Source organism: Humulus lupulus, chromosome 8 (assembly GCF_963169125.1).
Source record: "Humulus lupulus chromosome 8, drHumLupu1.1, whole genome shotgun sequence".
Taxonomy (NCBI): Eukaryota; Viridiplantae; Streptophyta; class Magnoliopsida; order Rosales; family Cannabaceae; genus Humulus; species Humulus lupulus.
Genome location: NC_084800.1, coordinates 37,894,159 through 37,916,352, shown reverse-complemented (window position 1 = coordinate 37,916,352; position 22,194 = coordinate 37,894,159). Strand labels below are relative to the sequence as shown.

Here is a 22,194-nt window from a genome sequence, read left to right as displayed (position 1 = left end):
AGACTTTTAATTTAATCACTGAGAAACAATTAGGATATTCAATCTCATCAACTATCCTTCCTATTATTCCCTAATGCAAAATATGAATTCTTCTTATTTTTTTACCTAATTCAATTAACAAGTTGAAACAGCAGCCTATAATCATACTATGAATTATAAACTCAACCTAGGTGACAATTTCCTATATTTCTATGGTAAATTGAACCACAAAGGTAGCATTAAATTCCACAACTTAATAACAGTTACACAATTAATTCAGATACTTTCGTTCTAAATTAGAATTATGTTCAATATAACCAAAGCATAATTAAATCTCACTTCTCAGATTTTGACTTAAAAAACATATGAATGTGACTAAAGATGGCCAATCAATAATCACTCTATAAGAACAGATAATATGGAATTGAAGAAGATTGAAGAAGAGGAAATTAAAATTGCATTAGGTCATAACAGAAATTCAAGAGATTCAATTGAACATCCTAAACAGAAAATTAGTTCATAGTAATAGTGCTAATCACAACAGAAATTAAAGATAACATCAGGAAGAAAAACATGTAAAAATACTCTAAGCTTGAGCCTTCAAAACCAGAACTCCTCCCTTCGTCCGTACGTCCCTATTTCTCTCCTTTTCGCAATCTTAAAACCTAGGATTTCAAAAATTAAAGAAGCGGGCCGCGACTCTACATGCACTATGCCGCGGCCCGTATAAAAATTTCTGGGCAGGAGGTCCTTTTCATGCCGCGGCTCTCTGAATCCATGCCGCGGCCCGCATCGACGAATTCTGGGCAGGAGGTCCCATCTATGCCGCGGCTCTATCTAGCCATGCCGCAGCCCGAAGACTTCCTGAAAAACAATGCTTCTGTTTCCCACCTAGCCGCGGCTCCCTTTTGCTCATGCCGTGGCTCTTAAGGGAAATCTCATTTCTTCAAGTTTTCATCCCAAAATTTCACCAACACTTTCAAATTGTGTTGAGAACCATTCTTGATCAAAATATGATGGAAAACTCGGTTATTTCTTCCCTTTCTTTGGCATTTTCTTCCACATGCTCAATTCTTCCTGATATTCATAAAAACAACCAAACAAAGCATAAACCCGCGCTAAAACAAGGAAAAACAAAATAAAAGACCACTAAAAACATCACCAAAACATAATAAAAACTAGACTCAACAAACTCCCCCAAACTTAACCTTTACTTGCCCTCGAGTAAAGACCAAATTAAACTAATCAAAAAGAAACAAACACAAACGAACAAGCTAAACCATCATTACCATCTACACTGCTTTGTCAAAACTCATGAAATCTCAATTGCAATATTTATAACCAGAATTTCAGCTCAATTGCCTTAAAGTCCAACTTATACAGTTCAATTAGGGAAATCAATAATATATCATGAAAATGACTACAACATTTGGATTCTATCATATATGCTCAACTCATTCCAGACATTTCCACAAACCAACATCTGCAATATGCTTGCATTACTTGACCTTCTCCACTAATGTCAACAATACATGTTTTGAAATCAAAAGGACTTTCACAGGTTATAGTGTTAGGCTTAGGTAAAGGTAGATGAAATTCTCATTTAGGCTCAGTCGTTACCATAAGCATAAAGAAAAAACCTTGAAACCCACCAAATTTCTCTTTACTACACCAAAAATCACCCTTTTATACAATTAGAGAGAGAGAGATGACAACACTTTTCATTATTTTCTTCTTTTCTTTTTCTAGACTTATCACTTTTTTTTTTTCAAATCACACTCCCCCAAACTTATTATTTTCTATATATATATATGATCAAGGAGTGTGACAAAGTGATATTATATATATATATATTTTTTTTCAAAGACTTCTCTCTCTCTTTTCTTTTTGTACAATCATACTATAATCCAATCATACCAATTCCTTACTATTTTTCTTTTTTTCTTTCCCACAAATTATATGCTTATGATAACAAAAGGAAAGGAAAACACAAATAAAGAAGTTCAGAAATTTATGCACAAGTAGTATGATCAAGAACAAAAACCAAGTTTAAGGCTCAAAAAGGGTAACTAAGGATAATTAACTCAAGGTCGGCTTGAAAGGCACAATCGATCCAAAAAAATTGCCTAAATCACTTTTCTAAACACATGTCATCAAGAATTTCGCCTCAAAAGCCAAATAATGCAAGTTCTATTAGATTCAAATTGTCATTCCACCAACCCTAGTCAAACACATATAATACAATCCAAAATGTTGTCTTTTCAAAACATATTAAAAATTTCCCACAAAACTTTTTAAATTCAACTCTAAAACAATTGAACCAAGCACACAGTTGAATTCAATTTCCTTTTCACGAGCAAAGACAAAGCAAGTACAGACAAGAATGATGGTTTAACCTTTACACTACAGAAAACTAAACTAAACAACGCAGAAAACAAAAAAACAAAAAAAACAAAATAAGCTCCCCCCCAAACTTAAGATGCACATTGTCCCCAATGTGCTAAAGAAAAAAAAACAAGGGAAGAGAACTTACCTGACGCCACATCAGTATGGCGGAGGAGGTGGTGGAGGTGGCCACTGATATGGAGTGTACTGTGGCGGTGGAGTGAAATAATTCTCATCAGCTGAACTCATAGTCCACCTCGTGACCAAAGTATTCAACTCCTCAATGTGAGCCCGCCCATATTCATTTTGTTGCACCATAAAGTCATTATAGTGCTGATATTGCGCCTGCTGCGATTGGATTAAATACTGATTTTGTTGAATAATGTAATCCAATCGAGCATGCGTACGTTGCGTGTGCTCGTCAAGCGGTCCTCCAATTGCCAAATTTTCAGGTGGGTTGCTGGGACCCGCTTCTTCTACTTCCTCCTCCTCAGCTTGATCAGGGTCCCCTGTTTCATCAGCCCGGCTGCGCTTATTTGGCTGAGTAAAGGCAGGCTGCGTAAGCGAAGCTGGAGGGAAGGCCGTAAACAAGGTCTGATTGATGGCCCCCATTGGCCTCTGGACTAGATCGCTGGAAAAGGTTGGTACCTCATAAGTGCTGCATAAAGTCGAAAGGAAGGTACCATGGGCGACACCAGCGGTAGTGTTGAATCTACTGATGTTGCGTATGCTATATCGAATAACGCGGCCCACATCGACCTTCTTTTGGGTCATGATAGCATACACCAACAAACAACGCTCTCGATCAACAGAAGACAGGTGAGACGTCGGCAGTAAACGTGCACTCACAAAATAAAACCACGCCTTCGCAACTGGGTTTAGCTGCCACTTGAACAACTCTTTGGGCCTCCCATTATGATAACTGAAACGCGCCCCTTCCATACTCAAGACCGCAGCCACCGCATCATAGTCTGGCTCCTCAAAATGGGCCAACTGCCAGTATTCATCCTCTTGTGCAGAAAAAGAGGGAAGACCCAGTAATTGGTTGAATGCATAGGCTGTTGTAGGCACCAATTTGCCCCTGACAAAATTATTCTCCTCTGCATCTTGATATGAGAAGTTGCGAAAAATTCATATATAATAGAGCAGTTGGCTGAATCCACATGGGTCGAGTCACAAAACAAATTCCATCTACGTCGCACTATTTCAGCTTTGATAAGTTCATAACCAGGGTGTTGTACAACAGGGACCTCATTAAAGTCAAACCCCCTTTCCCTTACCACCGATTTCCCTTACCACCGATCTTTTATAAATCTTTTTAAACAACTCGGCAGCGTCCTTACTAACAAATATATTAGTGTCATACTCAACTGGGGCAAGTGGTGTTGGTGGTGGTTGAGTGCGTGATGAGGATGCTTTCTTGGAGGAGGTGCCTCTAAGGGGATTTCGCTTAGGACCCATAATATCTTTAAAAAAGAACCAACTAAACCCCCAAGTATGCTCTCAAGAACTTGAGTATAATTTCCTTTTTGGTGTCACTCCCCCCAAACTTACTAATTACCACAATCAACAACCCCAAACACTAATTCCCACAATCAATAGCCTCAAACAATAATTCCCACAATCAATAGTTGGCAAAACCCTTAATCTTCTCACAAGAACAACAAAGAACAATCCACAACACCACAATGCAATCTAATCTCCAATCAAAAGCATTAGACTAGAGAAGATACACTTACTTGAATGGCACAAAAATCCTTCTTGTGGTCTCCTTGACTGATGGAAGTCTCAAAAAAAATTAGAGAGGAAGATGTTTGGAGTGTGATGTATATTGTGAGAGTGAATGAATGAGACAATGGCTGATTTAGGGCTTTTTATCCCAATTTTCGGACTAGGGCCGCGGCATTACCTTGACTATGCCGCGGCCCGCATAGAATCGCCAGGATGTAATGCCGCAGCTCTCTCATCCATATGCTGCGACCTGCCTCATTATTCTGGGAAATCTTGGGTTTAATGCCGCGGCCCTCCTCATCTATGCCGCGGCCCGCCCCTTTACTGCCAAATTCGCAAGCCTCTGGAACCCCCAATGCCGCGGCATCATATGGCTATGCCGCGGCCCTTAAGGAATTTTTATTTTTTTGATTTTTTTGATTTTTTTTAAAGTTTTTTTTCATTTTTCACGATTCTAAAAGTCCAAAAATAAACCAAATATCCATTGTTTACAAATATAAAAGTAAAATAAATAACAAGTAAAATATAGGGTGCCTCCTACAAGCGCTGTCGTTAACGTCATTTAGCCGGACGCTGAACCCCTCTTCAGAGAGGCTTCAGAAGGAGGATAGACGTCGCTTGATCAAAACTACCACCCAAGTAGGGCTTCAATCTCTGACCATTGACTTTAAAGGAATCACCTGAGTTGCCCCGAACTTCTACAGAACCATAAGGAAAAACTTGAACTACAGTGAATGGCCCTGACCATCTTGACTTCAATTTGCCAGGAAACAGTCGAAGTCTTGAATTGAACAGAAGTACCTGCTGCCCTGGTTAGAACTCCCTTCTGATTAAGTTATTGTCATGCCAAGCCTTTGTTCTTTCTTTATAAATCTTGGCATTCTCATAAGCCTCATTTCTGAACTCGTCAAGTTCATTCAGTTGCAACAGTCTTCTTTCACTGAGCGGCACTCCAATCATAATTTAACTTTTTCATAGCCCAAAATGCCCTATGCTCCAATTCGACTGGTAGATGACACGCTTTACCAAACACCAACCTATAAGGAGACATGCCTATTGGTGTTTTATATGCAGTTATGTATGCCCAAATCGCATCATCTAACTTTTTCGACCAATTTTTCCTCGAACTGTCAACGGTCTTCTCAAGGATGCTCTTGATTTCTCTGTTCGAAACTTCAGCTTGCCCATTTGATTGAGGATGATAAGGCAAAGCTTTTCGGTGATAAACTCCATAACGAGCCAGCAGTGCATCCAATTGCTTATTCACAAAGTGTTTCCCTTCATCGCTAATCAGAGCTCGGGGAGTGCCAAATCTAGTAAAAATATGAATATGCAGAAAATTAAGCACAGTTTTACCATCATTGGCTCTAGTTGCTGCAGCCTCCACCCATTTGGATACATAATCCACTGCCAATAGAATGTATTCATTGTTGTAAGATGGTGGAAAAGGCCCCATGAAATCGATGCCCCATACGTCAAACAGTTCCACCTCAAGAATCCCTTGTAAAGGCATTTCGTTTCTCCTCGAGATATTGCCAGTTCTCTGACATCTATCACAAGCCTTGACAAATTCATTGGCATCCTTGAATAATGAAGGCCAATAGAAACCGCTTTGTAATACCTTAGCCACCGTTCTTGATGCTCCAAAATGCCCTCCGCATTGTTGAGTATGACAGTGATTAAGAATGGACTGCATCTCTTCTTCAGGAACGCACCTTCTGATAATCTGATCAACACAGTGCCTATAGAGAATAGTTTCCTCCCAATAGTAGTGTTTCACCTCAGAAAAGAATTTCTTTAATTGCTGCTTTGACATTTCAGAAGGCACAATTTTTGCAACCAAAAAGTTCACTATGTCTGCAAACCACGGGACAGCTAAAGTCTCACTTACCCCAAACAACTGCTCATCAGGAAAATGATCATTGATTTGCACTGCTTTCTTATTTTCAGTCTCTTCCACCTCAAGTCTAGAGAGATGATCAGCTACCACATTCTCGCTGCCCTTCTTGTCACGAATCTCCATGTCAAATTCTTGAAGCAACATAATCCATCTAATCAGGCGGGGCTTGGCATTTTTCTTTGACATCAAGTATTTAATGGCAGAGTGATCAGTGTAGACAATCACCTTGTTACCAATCAGATATGGTCTGAATTTATTGCAAGCAAACACAATAGCTAGCAACTCTTTTTCTGTAGTGGCATAATTCAGCTGAGCATCATTTAGAGTCTGACTAGCATAGTAAATAGACCTGAATACCTTGTCAATCCGCTGTCCCAGAACTGCCCCCACTGCGTAATCACTGGCATCACACATCAACTCAAAAGGCAATTCCCATCTCGGAGCTATCACAATTGGAGCAGAAATAAGCTTTTCTTTCAAGAAATTGAACGCCCTCAAACATTCGTCATTAAACTCAAAGACAACTTCATTCACAAGCAGATTCGAGAGAGGCTTAGACACCTTTGAGAAATCTTTGATGAATCTTCGATAGAACCCAGCGTGACCAAGAAAACTTCTAACTCCTTTGACTGAAACTGGTGGAGGCAGCCTTTCAATGGTAGAAATTTTCGCTCTATCGACCTCAATTCCCTCACTTGATATTTTATGGCCAAGAACAATCCCCTCTTTCACCATAAAATGGCATTTCTCCCAATTCAACACCAGATTAGCCATCTCACAACGACGCAGCACGTTCTTCAAATTACCCAAACAGAGGTCGAATGATGAGCCAAAAACAGAGAAATCATCCATGAAAATCTCAATACACCGGTCTACCATGTCTGAAAATATGGCCATCATGCACCGTTGAAATGTTGCAGGGGCATTGCATAGTCCAAATGGCATTCTCCTGAAAGCAAATGTACCATAAGGACATGTGAAGGTTGTTTTCTCTTGATCCTCTGGTGCAATAGCGATCTGATGATACCCAGAATACCCATCTAAGAAACAGTAGTAGCTATGGCCTGCCAATCTGTCAAGCATCTGATCAAGAAAAGGCAAAGGAAAATGATCCTTCCTTGTTGCCTTATTGAGCTTGCGGTAGTCTATACAAATCCGCCACCCCGTTACAGTTCTTGTTGGAATGAGTTCATTGTTCTCATTTTTCACTACAGTCATTCCACCCTTCTTAGGTACCACTTGCACAGGGCTCACCCATGCACTATCAGATATTGGGTAGATCACCCCAACATCCAACCATTTAAGAATTTGCTCAAGTACTACATCCTTCATGGCTGGATTGAGTCTTCTCTGGGCCTCTATGGATGGCTTGCTATTCTCCTCCAATAAGATTTTATGCATCACTGTCTCTGGGCTTATTCCTCTAATATCTGCCAAGGTCCACCCAATGGCCAATTTATGCTCCCTTAGAACCCTCAACAGTTTCTCCAATTCTACCTTTGACAGGTCAGCTGACACAATGACCGGTAAAGTTTCATTCTCTCCCAAATAAGCATATTGCAAATGATCTGGGAGAACCTTTAATTCCAACGGTGGTGGCTGCTGAATGGAGGTTAGCGATTTTTCAGTCGCATCCGCTAATTCTTGGAACTTTTTCCAATATGGTAAGAAAGAATTGATCCAGTTGACACATTCTCTGATCTCAGCGTCCTCATCATCATCGCCCTCATCACCCAATAATACTGCCTCTAAGGCATCACTGCTCATCCTTCTCTTGGAGATTGCCTTTTCTATCACATCCACACTAAAGCAACTGTCACTAGCCACCGGATACTTCATAGACTTGAAGACATTAAAGACCACCTCATCTCCTTGAACTCTAAGCTTAAGCTCTCCTTTTTGAACATCAATAAGAGCTTGGCCTGTGGCTAGAAATGGCCTCCCAAGAATAATGGGGACATCTGTGTCCTCCTCCATGTCCAGAACAATAAAGTCAGCGGGAAATATGAACTTATCCACCTTCACAAGAACATCCTCAATAATACCTCGTGGATGTGTTAACGATCGATCTGCGAGCTGTAAAGTGACAGTTGTTGGTTTTGCCTCCCCCAAACCAAGTCTTTTAAACACAGATAAGGGCATCAGATTGATACTTGCCCCCAGATCACATAAGGCGTGCTTACATTCAAATTTGCCAATGGTGCAAGGTATGGTGAAACTCCCCGGATCTCTCAGCTTTTGGGGTAACTTCCTTTGTAAAATAGCGCTGCACTTTTCAGTGAGTGCTACAGTCTCATAGTCCTCCATTCTCCTTTTCTTTGATAGAATCTCCTTCATGAACTTAACATAACTGGGCATCTGCTCCAAGGCCTCCGCAAAAGGAATGTTTATGTGCAGCTTTTTAAACACCTCAAGAAACTTAGAAAACTGTTTATCAAGGGTAGTCTTTCTAAGCCTCTGAGGGTATGGAACTCTAACTTGCTGCTCAATGACAACTGGGGGACTCTGTTCTGACTTCTGATGGTCTTCAGTAACCCTTTCTGAATCAGACTGTGCACCCATCTCTTTTTTCTGAACCACTGCCTGTGGAGGTCTAGGCTGCTCTGTTTGCTTCCCACTCCTCAGAGTGATTGCTTGAACTTGCTCCTTGGGGTTGACTTCAGTATTACTTGGCAAGTTTCCCTGGGGTCTGTTATTGAGCATATTGGCCAACTGCCCAACCTGTGTCTCAAGATTTCGAATAGAGGATCTGGTCTCAATCATAAATTGAGTCTGAGTATTAGTAAGAGTCAACAGGGCAGCTTGCAGTTCATTAGGTCTCTCAGGTTGAGGCATTGGTTGTTGAGGCCTAAGCTGTTGTGATGATGAAGCTTGATTCATAGGTGGCTGAGGCATGTTGTTCTGAAATTGGCCCTGAAACTGAGGTTGTTGACCTTGATTATTCTTCCACGAAAAATTGGGATGATTTCGCCACCCAGGATTGTAGTTGTTGGAGAATGGATTATTGAGCGGCCTTTGAAAGTTTCCCACCGCTTGAACTTGAGCATGATCCATTGGGGTGTTATTATTACAGATAGGGCACTGATCGAAAGAATGAGCACCACCACACATTTTACACCTCACTGCCATCTGAACTGCATTAGCAGATAGACTGCTCTGTTGCAACTGCTTGGTCAAAGAAGCTACTTGCGCTGTTAAAGCGGTAATTGCATCCAGCTCATGCACCCCAGCTACCTTTCTGACTCCTGATGATCTTTCCTCAGACCACTGATGGTTTTTTGTAGCCATGTCCTCCAGCAGCTCATAAGCACCAGCTGCGCTCTTGCTCATAAAAGTGCCACCTGCTGCAGCATCTATAATAGTTCTGGTTGTTGGACATAAACCATTGTAGAAATTCTGTACTAGCATCCACTGTTCAATGCCATGATGAGGACATCTTCTCAGGAGTTCCTTAAACCGTTCCCAAGCTTCATACAGTGAATCTCCGTCATTCTGGCAAATGTTATTTATCTCTCCCCGCAATTTAGCAGCTTTGGATGGAGGGAAGAATTTGGACAAAAACTTCTGAGCTAGATCTTGCCAGGTGACAATGGAATTTGGCTGCAGAGAGTTCAGCCAACTTTTAGCTCTGTCCCTTAGAGAAAATGGGAAGAGCCTAAGCTTAATTGCGTCATCACTCACCCCATTATATTTGAAGGTTCCACACAACTCCAGGAAGTTGGACAAATGGGTGTGAGGATCTTCAGAGGGCAACCCATTGAATTGCACAGAGGACTGCACCATTTGTAGAATGGCGGGCTTTATTTCAAAGTTGTTGGCCTCTACAGTTGGTGGGCATATACTATTTTGTACTCCCGTCAGAGTGGGTAGCACATAATCTCGCAGGCTCCTCTCAGCATTGGGTTGAGCTTGAACCCCTCGTACAACTCCAGGAGTTTGAACATTCCTGCCATCCCCTTCATTATGTGCCATCTTTACAGATTTATGGGCCTCTCTCTTCTTCTTTCTGATTTGATTGCAAGACTTCTCAATCTCAAGATTCAGAGGAACAAGTGTGTCCTTTCCTTTTCTGCCACGCATATACCAAAATTCACCTGAGATAGACAAATTAAGCAACTAAACAGATTGGAAACGAGAGAAATTAAAATCAAATTAGAATAAAAATTAATTAGACTGATATTGATAATTTTCAGTCCCCGGCAACGGCGCCAAAAACTTGTTGCGATAATTTTGCTATGCAAGTGCACACAGTCGCAAACTCGTAATAAAATGGTAAAACCAAGTATCGTCCTCAAGGACTGAGTTATCAATTACCAGTCAATTAATTTCTTGTTCTATTTGATGAATTAAAATTCTTGATTTTTGTAAAATACAGCAAAAGAACCAATAAAGTGCAGAAATAATAATCAACAATTAAATAGAATAATAACTAATAATAAGACTTTTAATTTAATCACTGAGAAACAATTAGGATATTCAATCTCATCAACTATCCTTCCTATTATTCCCTAATGCAAAATATGAATTCTTCTTATTTTTTTACCTAATTCAATTAACAAGTTGAAACAGCAGCCTATAATCATACTATGAATTATAAACTCAACCTAGGTGACAATTTCCTATATTTCTATGGTAAATTGAACCACAAAGGTAGCATTAAATTCCACAACTTAATAACAGTTACACAATTAATTCAGATACTTTCGTTCTAAATTAGAATTATGTCCAATATAACCAAAGCATAATTAAATCTCACTTCTCAGATTTTGACTTAAAAAACATATGAATGTGACTAAAGATGGCCAATCAATAATCACTCTATAAGAACAGATTATATGGAATTGAAGAAGATTGAAGAAGAGGAAATTAAAATTGCATTAGGTCATAACAGAAATTCAAGAGATTCAATTGAACATCCTAAACAGAAAATTAGTTCATAGTAATAGTGCTAATCACAACAGAAATTAAAGATAACATCAGGAAGAAAAACATGTAAAAATACTCTAAGCTTGAGCCTTCAAAACCAGAACTCCTCCCTTCGTCCGTACGTCCCTATTTCTCTCCTTTTCGCAATCTTAAAACCTAGGATTTCAAAAATTAAAGAAGCGGGCCGCGGCTCTACATGCACTATGCCGTGGCCCGTATAAAAATTTATGGGCAGGAGGTCCTTTTCATGCCGCGGCTCTCTGAATCCATGCCGTGGCCCGCATCGACGAATTCTGGGCAGGAGGTCCCATCTATGCCGCGGCTCTATCTAGCCATGCCACGGCCCGAAGACTTCTTGAAAAACAATGCTTCTGTTTCCCACCTAGCCGCGGCTCCCTTTTGCTCATGCCGTGGCTCTTAAGGGAAATCTCATTTCTTCAAGTTTTCATCCCAAAATTTCACCAACACTTTCAAATTGTGTTGAGAACCATTCTTGATCAAAATATGATGGAAAACTCGGTTATTTCTTCCCTTTCTTTGGCATTTTCTTCCACATGCTCAATTCTTCCTGATATTCATAAAAATAACCAAACAAAGCATAAACCCGCGCTAAAACAAGGAAAAACAAAATAAAAGACCACTAAAAACATCACCAAAACATAATAAAAACTAGACTCAACAATTTTAGAAGCAAGGTTCATATTTTTCAAGCTATGGTTTAAGTCTTAGAAGCCATGGTTTAGGTTTCTGAAATTTGAAACCCAAGAGTGGATTTTTGGGTGTGATTGTGTGATTGAGTTTGTTTATGATGTTTATAGGTTGTTAAGGGTTTATTTGGGGTTTTGAATTGGTGTTAGGGCTTAGGTACTTGTTTGGGATGATTTGGAGTGTTCTGGCTCGGGGAAAACGCAGAGGAAAAACCTAGATTTCTGGGTTCGCGAAGGAGCGCCGCGGCTCTGCTCTTGGGCGCCGCAGCGCGAGGCTGCTTCAGGACAGGGGATGGTTGTCTGACTTGCTGGGCGCCGCGGCCCTCTAGGGCAGCACTGCGGCGTTAGGCCATTTTCAGAACATGGAATTTTGCAATTTTGAGCTTTTGCTCCGGGGGTTCGGGGGATGTTTCCGATGTATTGTTTTAGGAATTTGGGGATTCCGAGAGTGTGGGATTGGCCCCGGGAAGTGGTTTTGGATTGGTTAGCATTAAAGGGTGTTTTATATGTGTTGTGACTAGGTCTCTGGAGAGGCTCGGGTTAGAGGACCGTGCTCGCGGCCTTGGTGCATCGGAAAGCTCGGGATACGGGTAAGAAAACTGTAGCACCCGTAGAGCAGGGCTTGGACCCATAGTTTTGTTGCAGGGCACGACCCTAGATTGTATTATTGCTAGGATGTAGCATTAAATGAATGATTATATATTTGATTGTTATTTGAGAATGCTAAACGTGGTAATAGCAGGGTGAACGGCAAAGGGGCCTAGAACGACAGTGGGGCCGGGAATACCACTTAGCACATGGAGTGCTCGTGGTTAGGGTGAGACCCCAATGGATACATGGGATATTCTTATGGTGTAGACCGAGATCATAGGCTTTGGTAACGCGTCTGGGACGACAGGGCCGTGTATGTGTTTAAATCTTATGGACTGTCTGATTAAATATGAGTTATCTGCTATAATGATTGTGTGATATGCATATGTTTTGTGCTGTATGAGTTTTCTTGCTGGGCTTCGGCTCACAGGTGCTCTGTGTTGCAGGTAAGGGCAAAGAGAAAATCAACCAGTCATGAGTACGGAGAGAGTGGGAGCGGCGCATACATGTTTGGCCTGTCCGACTGCTTTGGTTTGGGATATTTTTGAGAAATGGCTGTACAAACCCTAGTTTTGATGGTTAATTACTTATAAACTTGTTTTGAGTTGTAAATATTTTATAAACCTCGTTTTGGGATCCCAAATGTTAAACTACTGGAACTTTTAGTGAAATGAAGTACTTTTAAAGATTACAGCCTTGTCTTTTTGTTTAATCATACTTTTGTTCTAAAAACCTCGTTTAGCGAGTTGATTGCACATTTTAAATCCACTTAGTAACGGCTCTAAGGTAGTAGGGCGTTACAGGCTTGAAGACTTAATCGCTACGTTAAGCTCAGACAAAGGGTATCTCAACTCAAAGAATATACAAACCAGCTCGAAAGCATGTTTTAGAATGTCAGAAAACCGTATTCAAATGAGCGATTCTTATTTTTTAGAAATTGGTTTAGATATTTATTAGTTAACTGACTTATTTATATTTTAAATTCAAATGATAATATTTGAATAACTTCCCCTAAAATCATGGGGAGAAGTATCTGAACTTAAATTATCTTTTGGCTTTAATTAATAAAAGTGACACGTGGCTAGGTAGATTTAACTATTGAACTACATAAAAAATAATGTTCATCTTTATTTTTCTTGAACAATCTTTCTTACTTAATTGTTCATCTTATTTTAGTTGACGAAAAACTGCGTCAACACATATATTAATATGTATATAAAAAAATTGTATTTTATAATGTTATTTTTAGTAACATAATTAATATATTTTTAAAAAAAATCATTAAAAAAGTAATTAAAATATTTTTGAGTGGGGATGGAGCCCCTAATGGACTCCATGGGAGTCTGTCACTAGAGTGACAATATTGGGGAATGACACTTGGTTCCCAAGGTTGAGGAATTGCCTTAAATCCTTGAATTATATGTTGTCCTATGGTTGAGGAATTGTCTTAAGTCCTTGAATTATATGAAGTTTTAAAAATAAAAAATAATTTAAAATTCCTAACATAAAAAAAATTATTTAGTTTTACTTAAACTAAGTTTTAGAAAATTATACACCTTAAATTGAATTAAAACTTAGTTTACATAACTTAAACTGAATTAAAACTTAGTTTAAGTAAAACTAAATAACTTTTTCATGTTAGAAATTTTTAATTTTTGTTATTTTTAAAATAGGTTTATAATAATTTTTCAAAGTTGGAAATGTATTTTTTAGATTTTTATTAATTAATTAAGATTTAAACAAAATTAGTGTAAAATATGACTTTTGCAATAAAAAAATTACTTAGTCACTTAAGTTCAACATTTCAAACTACTTAAAAGACTTTTGCCACAAAAAAAAAAAAATAGTTGGTGACTTAAGTGCAATATTTTAAACTACTTACTGATTTTTGCTGTAAAAAAAATTACTTAATGATTTATGTGCAACTTTTTAGATTACTTACTGAATTTTATGGCTAATTTCCTTAATAAAATATTAAATATTTTTAAAGAGTTTTAATCACATTTTTTTAAAGTCAATTAATGCTATGTTTGTCTAATTATTAAATAGTAATAAGAAATTATGTCATCATTAACTCTCGATGACACTTATAACCTCCAATAAATTTTAGATATTATTTAACCTTCTTTTCCAAACCAAGACAATGGTTGTTGAAACTAATATGTGTTTTTGACCAAGTGAGATTGCTTAGTGAAATTCAAAGTGAATTAAGATTAAAGAGGGTAAAGAACACTGTAATTGAATTAATAAGGTTATGAATTCTAGTGAAAGAAAACTCAATTGTACCGTTATAGCGGTAGCGGCAGTGAATAAAGGCAATGGCCTCTCCCATGAACATGCTTCCATATATAGCAAAGTAAAGCAAAGTAATAATACTCTTATATAATAAATTCTACCATTGTAATTGAATTAATAAAAATTATCATTAATAGAAAAAATTAATTATCAACTGTTAACATAATTGATTGTAGGTACAATAAATTTTAGATATTATCTAACCTTCTTTTCCAAACTAAGACAATGGTTGTGGAAATTAATTATGTATTTTTTATAATATAATATATAGATATTGATTTTTATAATGAGATATTTTAGATATTTTTTTCTTTTAGTCAATAAAATTTGTCATAGTTTTTTAAATTAAATATAATTAGATATTTTAGATTTTTTTCTTTTAATTATTAACTAATAATCATAAATTTGAAAAAGAAGAATTAAAAAATGTGAAAAAAGATAAAATAAAAATATTATTTTTGAGCAATTTTAGAGTATCACATCAACTATTCGAGACTCTTTTATATAGATTTTTATAATATAATATATAGATATAGATTTTTATAATTAGATATTTTAATTTTTTGTACTTTAATTATTAACTAATAATCATAAATTTAAAAAAGAAGAATTAAAAAATATGAAAAAAATAAAAAAAATATTTTAAAGTATTTTAGAGTAACTTTAAAGTGCCACATTAATTTTTTAGAATTCTACTTTATATAAATATTTAGACTTTATATAAATATGATCCCGAACGTCGTATGTCATCTTTAAAAAAGAATTATGCCTTACTTAGAGGAGATTGGCTTAGGTCCGGCCTAATATCTCAAACTTAGTTATTGAGCTTGGGAAAATACTCCCAACAATTAATATATGGAAATTTTCATTTTTAATACAAGATGATATTTTATTATATACATATCATTATATTTATAATTAATAATATATTTAAAACACTTTTTAAAAAAAATAATACTTATAACTTATTATTTTTGAATTCAAATCAATATCTACACATTTAAGTAGTCATGTACAATCCCATTAATTTAGTTCTAGTTTTTCTTTTTTAATTTGAAATTCAAATGCCATTAATTTAGTGATGATATATAGAAGCTACCTCATTTGAAACTTCTCATTTATTCCTTAAATTTCTCATGTAATGATAAGTAATAAACATAAAACACCTTTTCACATAGATTCATTCCACCTATTCTATTCTTTCTCCATCACTCGTGGCAGCTTCAATGCATAAAATAGGTATTTCGTAACAAGTATATAAAACCCATACGAGTATATAAACCTATTAGAATAATGTATAATAATAACACATCGATTAGATCAATAATAAACTAACAATTTATACACTAAAGAAGTAACTTCCCAATATATATTAAAGTTGATTGAATGCACATAAAGGTTAAAAATTATTAATTAAAAATATAAAAGGTGTCACTAAACAACCTATATTAACAATTTACTACAATCGAATGATCAAGACAACCCACCCAACTATAAACACATATATTTCGTTTTTTAGCTATCGGGAAAGAAAAGAGGTGGAAGAATGTGAAATTAGGTTTTAAGAGTTTATTATCATCACATGAGAGATTTAAGGAATAAATGAGATAAGTGTCATATACTCACTAAATTAATGAGATTGTAAGTAACTAGGTTAAATATATAGATATTGATTTAAATTTAAAAATAGTAAGTTATAAGTATTATCTTTAAAAGTACTATAAAGGGTATTATTCATATTATAGATTATTTATCTTTAAAAGTACTATAAAGTGTATTATTAATATTATACTATAAAGTATTATAGTATATTATTTATATTAAAAAGTGTAAATTAAAAAAAAAATGTTTTGACATTTTTTTTGCTCGTTTAAAAATTAATTATTCATCACGATTTTATTGGGATATATTAAACTTTAATTCAATTGATCTCTTAAAAATAATGTCAATTTGGCATTGACAATTTTAAAAGGAATAAAGAATAATATTATGATAATTTAAAATATATATATATATTAGGAAAGAAGAATTTATCACTAAAATTATGCCATTTAAACTCACATATTCTCCATTAATATTTTAAATAGCATGAATATGACTCCTAATTTATTATTCCATTCCGCATAAATTAATTTTAATCATCCGATTAAAAAAAGAATAATTCTCCTCTCCGCATTTACCTTCTTCCCAAGTCAGAGAGGGATATAAAAGCGTTTACTAGATGGAGAGAATAACAGCGTCTAACGGCGCTAGCGTTAAACAAGCGAAAGGAATAAAAAAAAAAATTCAGTTAACGTGATCAGTAATTCTTCAGTGTCATACGGCTTTACAATTTCTCATCATCACGTCTTTCGTTCTCAGTCTTCTTTTTTTTCCCTACAGGTATTTTATTTGGGGAGGGGTTTTGCTTCCTCTCAAAGATTTCTTCTTTCTCTCTCCTTTTCTTTTTTCCAAGAAAATTGATAGCAATTTTCTTATTGATCGAGCTTTTGGTAGGCTCAGTATGGGAGATTATGTCTGCGGTGACGATGATTTTTACTATTACGAATCCGAAGATGATCAAGATGAATCTGTTGAGCTCCAGCGCCTTGAATACGATACTATAATACCAAAACACTCCGTTATTACGGTACGACTAGTTTTGATTCATAGGGTTTCCATTAATCTTTTCTTTTTCTTTCTATTATTCGATCACACATTGAGTTAGGCTCCTTCCTGTGAAACTTTACGGCTGTTATTCGAAAAGTTGTACATTTTTCCGTCACACTAATGTCTAATGTGCTTGCCTAGAGTTTAATGGTGATTAAGATTGTAAAATCTTTTCAAGTGTTAAGAAACATATTCTTGTAAATTAATGTGGATACTTTGCAACTAGTCTTATTTTATAGAAGTTTTACAAAAGAGCATGACAACACTCTACACCTACTCGATTCTGTCTTTGTAATTAAGGAAATTTGTTTTATATTTTGGCTTACGATATTCGTTCTTTTAATTTCTCTTTTGCAGGTAATTACAAAAGAATCTCTATTGGCTGCTCAGGTAATTCGAACACTTTATATATCTTTTTGTTATGTACTTGTTGCGGTGCGCTAGAATTTTGTGATATACTTTGGTATTGAACCGTGTAGAGGGAGGATTTGAGGAATGTGATGGAAGTCCTGTCATTGAAAGAGCACCACGCACGAACCTTACTCATTCACTATCGCTGGGATGTTGACAATCTGCTCACAATTCTTGTGGAGAAAGGGAAAGATGAGTTGTACAGTAAAGCAGGTGTGACCTCAGTGGAGCATGACAACTCTGCCTCATCAAACTTCTTATCAATGGTTAGGTGCATTATTTGCATTGAAGAAGTTCCTGCAGACAAGGTGACAACCATGGACTGTGGACACTATTTTTGCAACAATTGTGAGTACTACTTGATCTGTTTTCTCTCGGCCTATTTATTTTGATTTTTTTTTTAATTTTCTTCACAGACCAAGAACAACCTGCAACTTTAATATTTTTGCATGATTTAATATCCCTTTATTTTTTGGCATCGGAACAACTTTACCAAATAATTATATGCTGAAATTCATGGGGAAAATATCTTCCGCTGTATTTGATAGCATAAGGGGTTGAATGTCTCTGTGTCTATATTGACTTTTATAACTTACTTTCAAGTATGATGAATTTTTTTTACTGGGGGTGGGGGTGATTTGCTCTGCTTAGGTTGGACAGAGTACTTTATTATAAAGATAAATGAGGGACAGAGCAGGCGTATTACATGTATGGAACACCAGTGTGATGCTATTTGTGATGAAGAGAAAGTTAGAACTTTAGTCAATGCAAGAGATTCTAACTTGGCAGAGAAATTTGACCGCTTTCTTCTTGAATCATATATTGAGGACAATAGAAAGGTTAAGTGGTGTCCAAGTGTTCCCCATTGTGGAAATGCCATTCGTATTGAAGATAATGTAATATGTGAGGTTGAATGTGCATGCGGTCTACAATTTTGTTTTAATTGCTTATGTGAAGCACACTCACCTTGTCCGTGTTTCATGTGGGAATTATGGGCTAAGAAGTGCCGGGATGATTCAGAAACAGTTAACTGGATTACAGTTAATACAAAGCACTGCCCAAAATGTCACAAGTTGGTAGAAAAGAATGGAGGATGCAACTTGGTAAGCTGCATTTGTGGACAACCATTTTGGTGAGTATTATCATCTTCATATTTTGTACGCATTCAATCTTCTAATATAGTTACTGGGGAGTTAAAACTGAAAATACATGAGAACCACATACAAATTTTAATATGTTTCAGTGTGTTGCCCTTAAAACAGTATCACATGGAATTGACCTTGATTTGTAGTCTGTATTTGCAGTATTCCTGGACGTGTATAGCCTTTTCCATTTCATATAGTTTTTCCTTTTCCTTTTTTTTTTTTTTTAAATTTCTTTCTCTTTTGCAAGCTTGGTTTGCGCTTTGATGTGAGATGTTTTATTGAACTTTTGTTTAATAAAATACATTATGGAGTTGTTATCAATTATTTATGTTGAAGAATTTGTTCCACAAGGACTTAGTCCTAAATGCACTGTCTTCCCTCCTTTCTTTGTTTTTATGAGAACATAAAACAAGTTATGTTTAACTAACTTGTATTTCTCGTACATCTCTGAGAAATGAACATTAAATCGAATAGCTGAAGCATACATATAAATTTTAATGGATGTCATATGAATATTATTCTCTTATAGCTTGATCAATTTAAATGGGAAGTATCATCTTTATATAAGTCAAGTTTCATGTGGATTTATGGTATAGTGTATTGGTAATTACTTCATTTGTTTTTGGCGCACTCATATAAATGTATTATTATTTATTTACCTGTTTTATGCCTATTTCGCAGTTGGCTTTGTGGTGAAGCAACTGGCAGGTCCCATACGTATACAACTATAGCTGGCCATAGTTGTGGACGATATAAAGAAGAAACTAAAGAGAAAACTGAGCGTGCGAAGAAGGATCTATTTCGTTACATTCACTACCACAATCGTTATAAAGCTCACACAGATTCTTTAGATCTTGAAACTAAGCTACAGATAACCATGCAAGAAAAGATATCAGCTATGGAAGAAAAAGATGCGAAAGAGAGAAATTTTAGTTGGCTAACTAATGGTCTCTCTAGGCTCTCCAGGTCAAGGCAGATTCTTGCCTATTCATACGCGTTTGCGTTTTACATGTTTGGTGAAGAAAGTTTCAACAGTAATCTGTCAGCGAAGGAGAAACTGATAAAGCTAAACTTGTTTGAGGATCAGCAGCAGAAGCTTGAGGAAAATGTTGAAATTCTTTCTTCGTTTCTAGAGGAGCCTTTTGATACCTACTCGGCAGATAAATTTGTGGAAGTGAGAATTAAAATCCTCGATTTTTCGAGAATCGTTGATAATATCTGCAAAAAATTGTAAGTTCACCTTAGATACCTGAAGTGCATCCTTCTCTTTTAGATTTTCTCTTTTTCATTTTGTCTTAACAAGTATGTCTTCTGAACGTAGGTTGACATCGGTTGTTGGGAAAGTTATGCTTATGGATTTTAAACCTTTATTTTAAATAATAAAATAAACTGCTAATGTATAGTGGATACTAAACCCTTTTAATTGCATCATTTGAAATAATTGGATTAATGAACACACATACTCCTCTGATTTAGTTTTTCATTAAATGAATTTATTATAATGTGTGAAAAGATAACAAAAAACAATTGATTTAAGGCTTGAAAAATGTCCCCGACATTATTTTTAAATCATCTTCTGCTGAAGAATGGAGGATGCCTTGTCTAGACCGTATATCCTTTTTCTTTTCATATATGAGTTTATTTTATGTCGACTGTGATTTTAATTACGGCTTATGGTTCTGTAACTTGTATATGTGGATTACTTGTAGGTACGAATGCATTGAAAATGATTTGCTGGGCTCTCTCTTGGAAACTTTTAGTATTGCTCCATACAAGTCAGCAGGCGTGGACAAAGCTTTAGAACTTGTTTGTTAATAAATGATGCCCTCTCATACCAGAAGGGAATCTCACAGAGATGGTATGTGCCCATTCTAATTAGTTTTCTAAGCTTATTATTAGATATATGTGTATATATACTTCATAGTAACTCTTCTTTTTATTTGGAGATAAATAACAGCAACAAATCTCTCAGAAACAATGTAATAATGCTCATCATTTTGGAAGCGCCTTAAAGGAGCCCTTTTTTGGTACACTCTCATCGATTTCAACGTTACCTTTGGAGAGGATTGGCAAGAACTGAGTTCACTCGTAAGTTTAGTTAGTGATTATAACTTCAGGGTGCCTTTGGCATAGTTTAGTTAGTGTCTTCTTAAAGTCGTTAAAGGATCTTAGCTGACCTTGCTTGCACATTTCCAAAAACCGTTCTCTTTGCCTTTTTTTTTTGTCAATCTACTTAGTTTTTACCACTACCGAAGTCCAAATCATATATTACTTTGAACCTTTTTAAGTTGATAAGGAATTACTATGTTAGAAATTGAACAATACATATGATTATCTTTTTCTGATTTAATTTGACAAGCTCCTCTGTCAATATTCCTTCGTGTACGTACGGTATATTTTAAATTTAACTTAAAATAAAATATTTAATATTACTAATGACATGGTTTTTTTGAGAGTGCGATTGGATAAACTTTCAAAAGTGTTCTTGTACATGAAGTTCTTTTTATGGTCTATGTACCACTTTATTTATCTAAGTATATGCATCTATAAAACTTCACCTAAGGACTATTGGACATAGGGAGCTAAAACTTATTTAATTAATGAGAAATATTAAGGGAGAGAATAAGATTGTATAAAAAATTGTGGATGTTTATTTCAAGGGAATTATAATTACACCCATAAATGTATTTTAATAAGTCAATGATTTAAAACATTTTAAATCGTTAGTTCCATTTATAAAATTTTAGGCTAAGTTAGTATATACCATTTTGAATAGAAGTAAAATTCTATTTTTTTTTTCTTCATTTAAATTGAGTTTTTCCAATCTCTAAAAATCTACAACAACACAACAAATAAAAAAAAAAAAAACATTAGAAAAATCATATATTATAATAGTAAGTTTATTATTTATTTTCATAAATTCATATTTGAAACTATAGTAAAATTTTATGTTTTTATATAATTTAGAACAATTCAAAATTTGAATTTAAGTTTTTCTAAATGAGATGGCTAATTTTATTTTATTTTACTTTTGATAAAATTTGAACCTAATATATGAAATATACATTTTTCTTATAATGGAATGAGTGTATTTAGTTTGAGATGTATTTGTATATTTATATGGTGTAAATATAGCTCTCCATACAATGGGGCTGTATGAGGTTTTACCAGAAGCTCGTTGTAGATGGTTCTCAGCAACTCTGACCAGAGCTACCAAACAATGGTATCTCAACTACTGTCCTTTTTCAATCCATTATTGGACCTAATTATCAACAAACTTTAAAAGAGGAATTCTATGCTTCTCGAACTCACCCAAAGGATGGGAGCACCTTGCTAACTAGTAGCAATTATTGGCGGTGTTTGCTGGGATACGACCTGACCCCATTATGTGAAAATCTTCAGTGGAAAAGTTGCAACTCTATGGAAGAATTTTTTCAGACGAGCCAAAGGATTTATGAAGCTTGAAGAGGCTAAG

The 22,194-nt window shown here is 35.8% G+C and overlaps 1 protein-coding gene and 1 pseudogene across 3 annotated transcripts; both read left to right on the top strand.

Annotated features, from left to right (window-relative positions):
- The first annotated feature begins 9,413 nt into the window (after window positions 1-9,413).
- Window positions 9,414-9,479, top strand: LOC133799128 (small nucleolar RNA R71; annotated as a pseudogene).
- Window positions 9,480-16,756: 7,277 nt separating this feature from the next.
- Window positions 16,757-21,155, top strand: LOC133796856 (probable E3 ubiquitin-protein ligase ARI1). Of its 3 annotated transcripts, none has more exons than XM_062234543.1 (7): window positions 16,757-16,896; window positions 17,011-17,143; window positions 17,521-17,553; window positions 17,643-17,922; window positions 18,226-18,706; window positions 19,401-19,949; window positions 20,429-21,155. In XM_062234543.1, exons 2-7 carry the CDS (start codon window positions 17,018-17,020, stop codon window positions 20,532-20,534), a joined length of 1,575 nt encoding a protein of 524 aa, XP_062090527.1. In that variant the 5' UTR covers window positions 16,757-16,896; window positions 17,011-17,017; the 3' UTR covers window positions 20,535-21,155. The 3 variants fall into 3 exon arrangements, with proteins under 3 accessions (XP_062090527.1, XP_062090525.1, XP_062090526.1); XM_062234541.1 differs by lacking the exon at window positions 16,757-16,896 and having other exon boundaries at window positions 16,903-17,143; window positions 20,429-20,577; window positions 20,677-21,155; XM_062234542.1 differs by lacking the exon at window positions 16,757-16,896 and having other exon boundaries at window positions 16,903-17,143; window positions 20,429-20,577; window positions 20,666-21,155.
- The last annotated feature ends 1,039 nt before the right edge of the window (window positions 21,156-22,194 follow it).

Bases quoted from the DNA above. Each gene is read 5' to 3' on its own strand.
- LOC133796856 (XM_062234543.1), top strand. From the start codon at position 17,018: ATGGGAGATTATGTCTGCGGTGACGATGATTTTTACTATTACGAATCC. The intron at 18,707-19,400 runs GTGAGTATTATC...CCTATTTCGCAG, and splicing joins ATTTGTGGACAACCATTTTG to TTGGCTTTGTGGTGAAGCAA. The intron at 19,950-20,428 runs GTAAGTTCACCT...GATTACTTGTAG, and splicing joins GATAATATCTGCAAAAAATT to GTACGAATGCATTGAAAATG.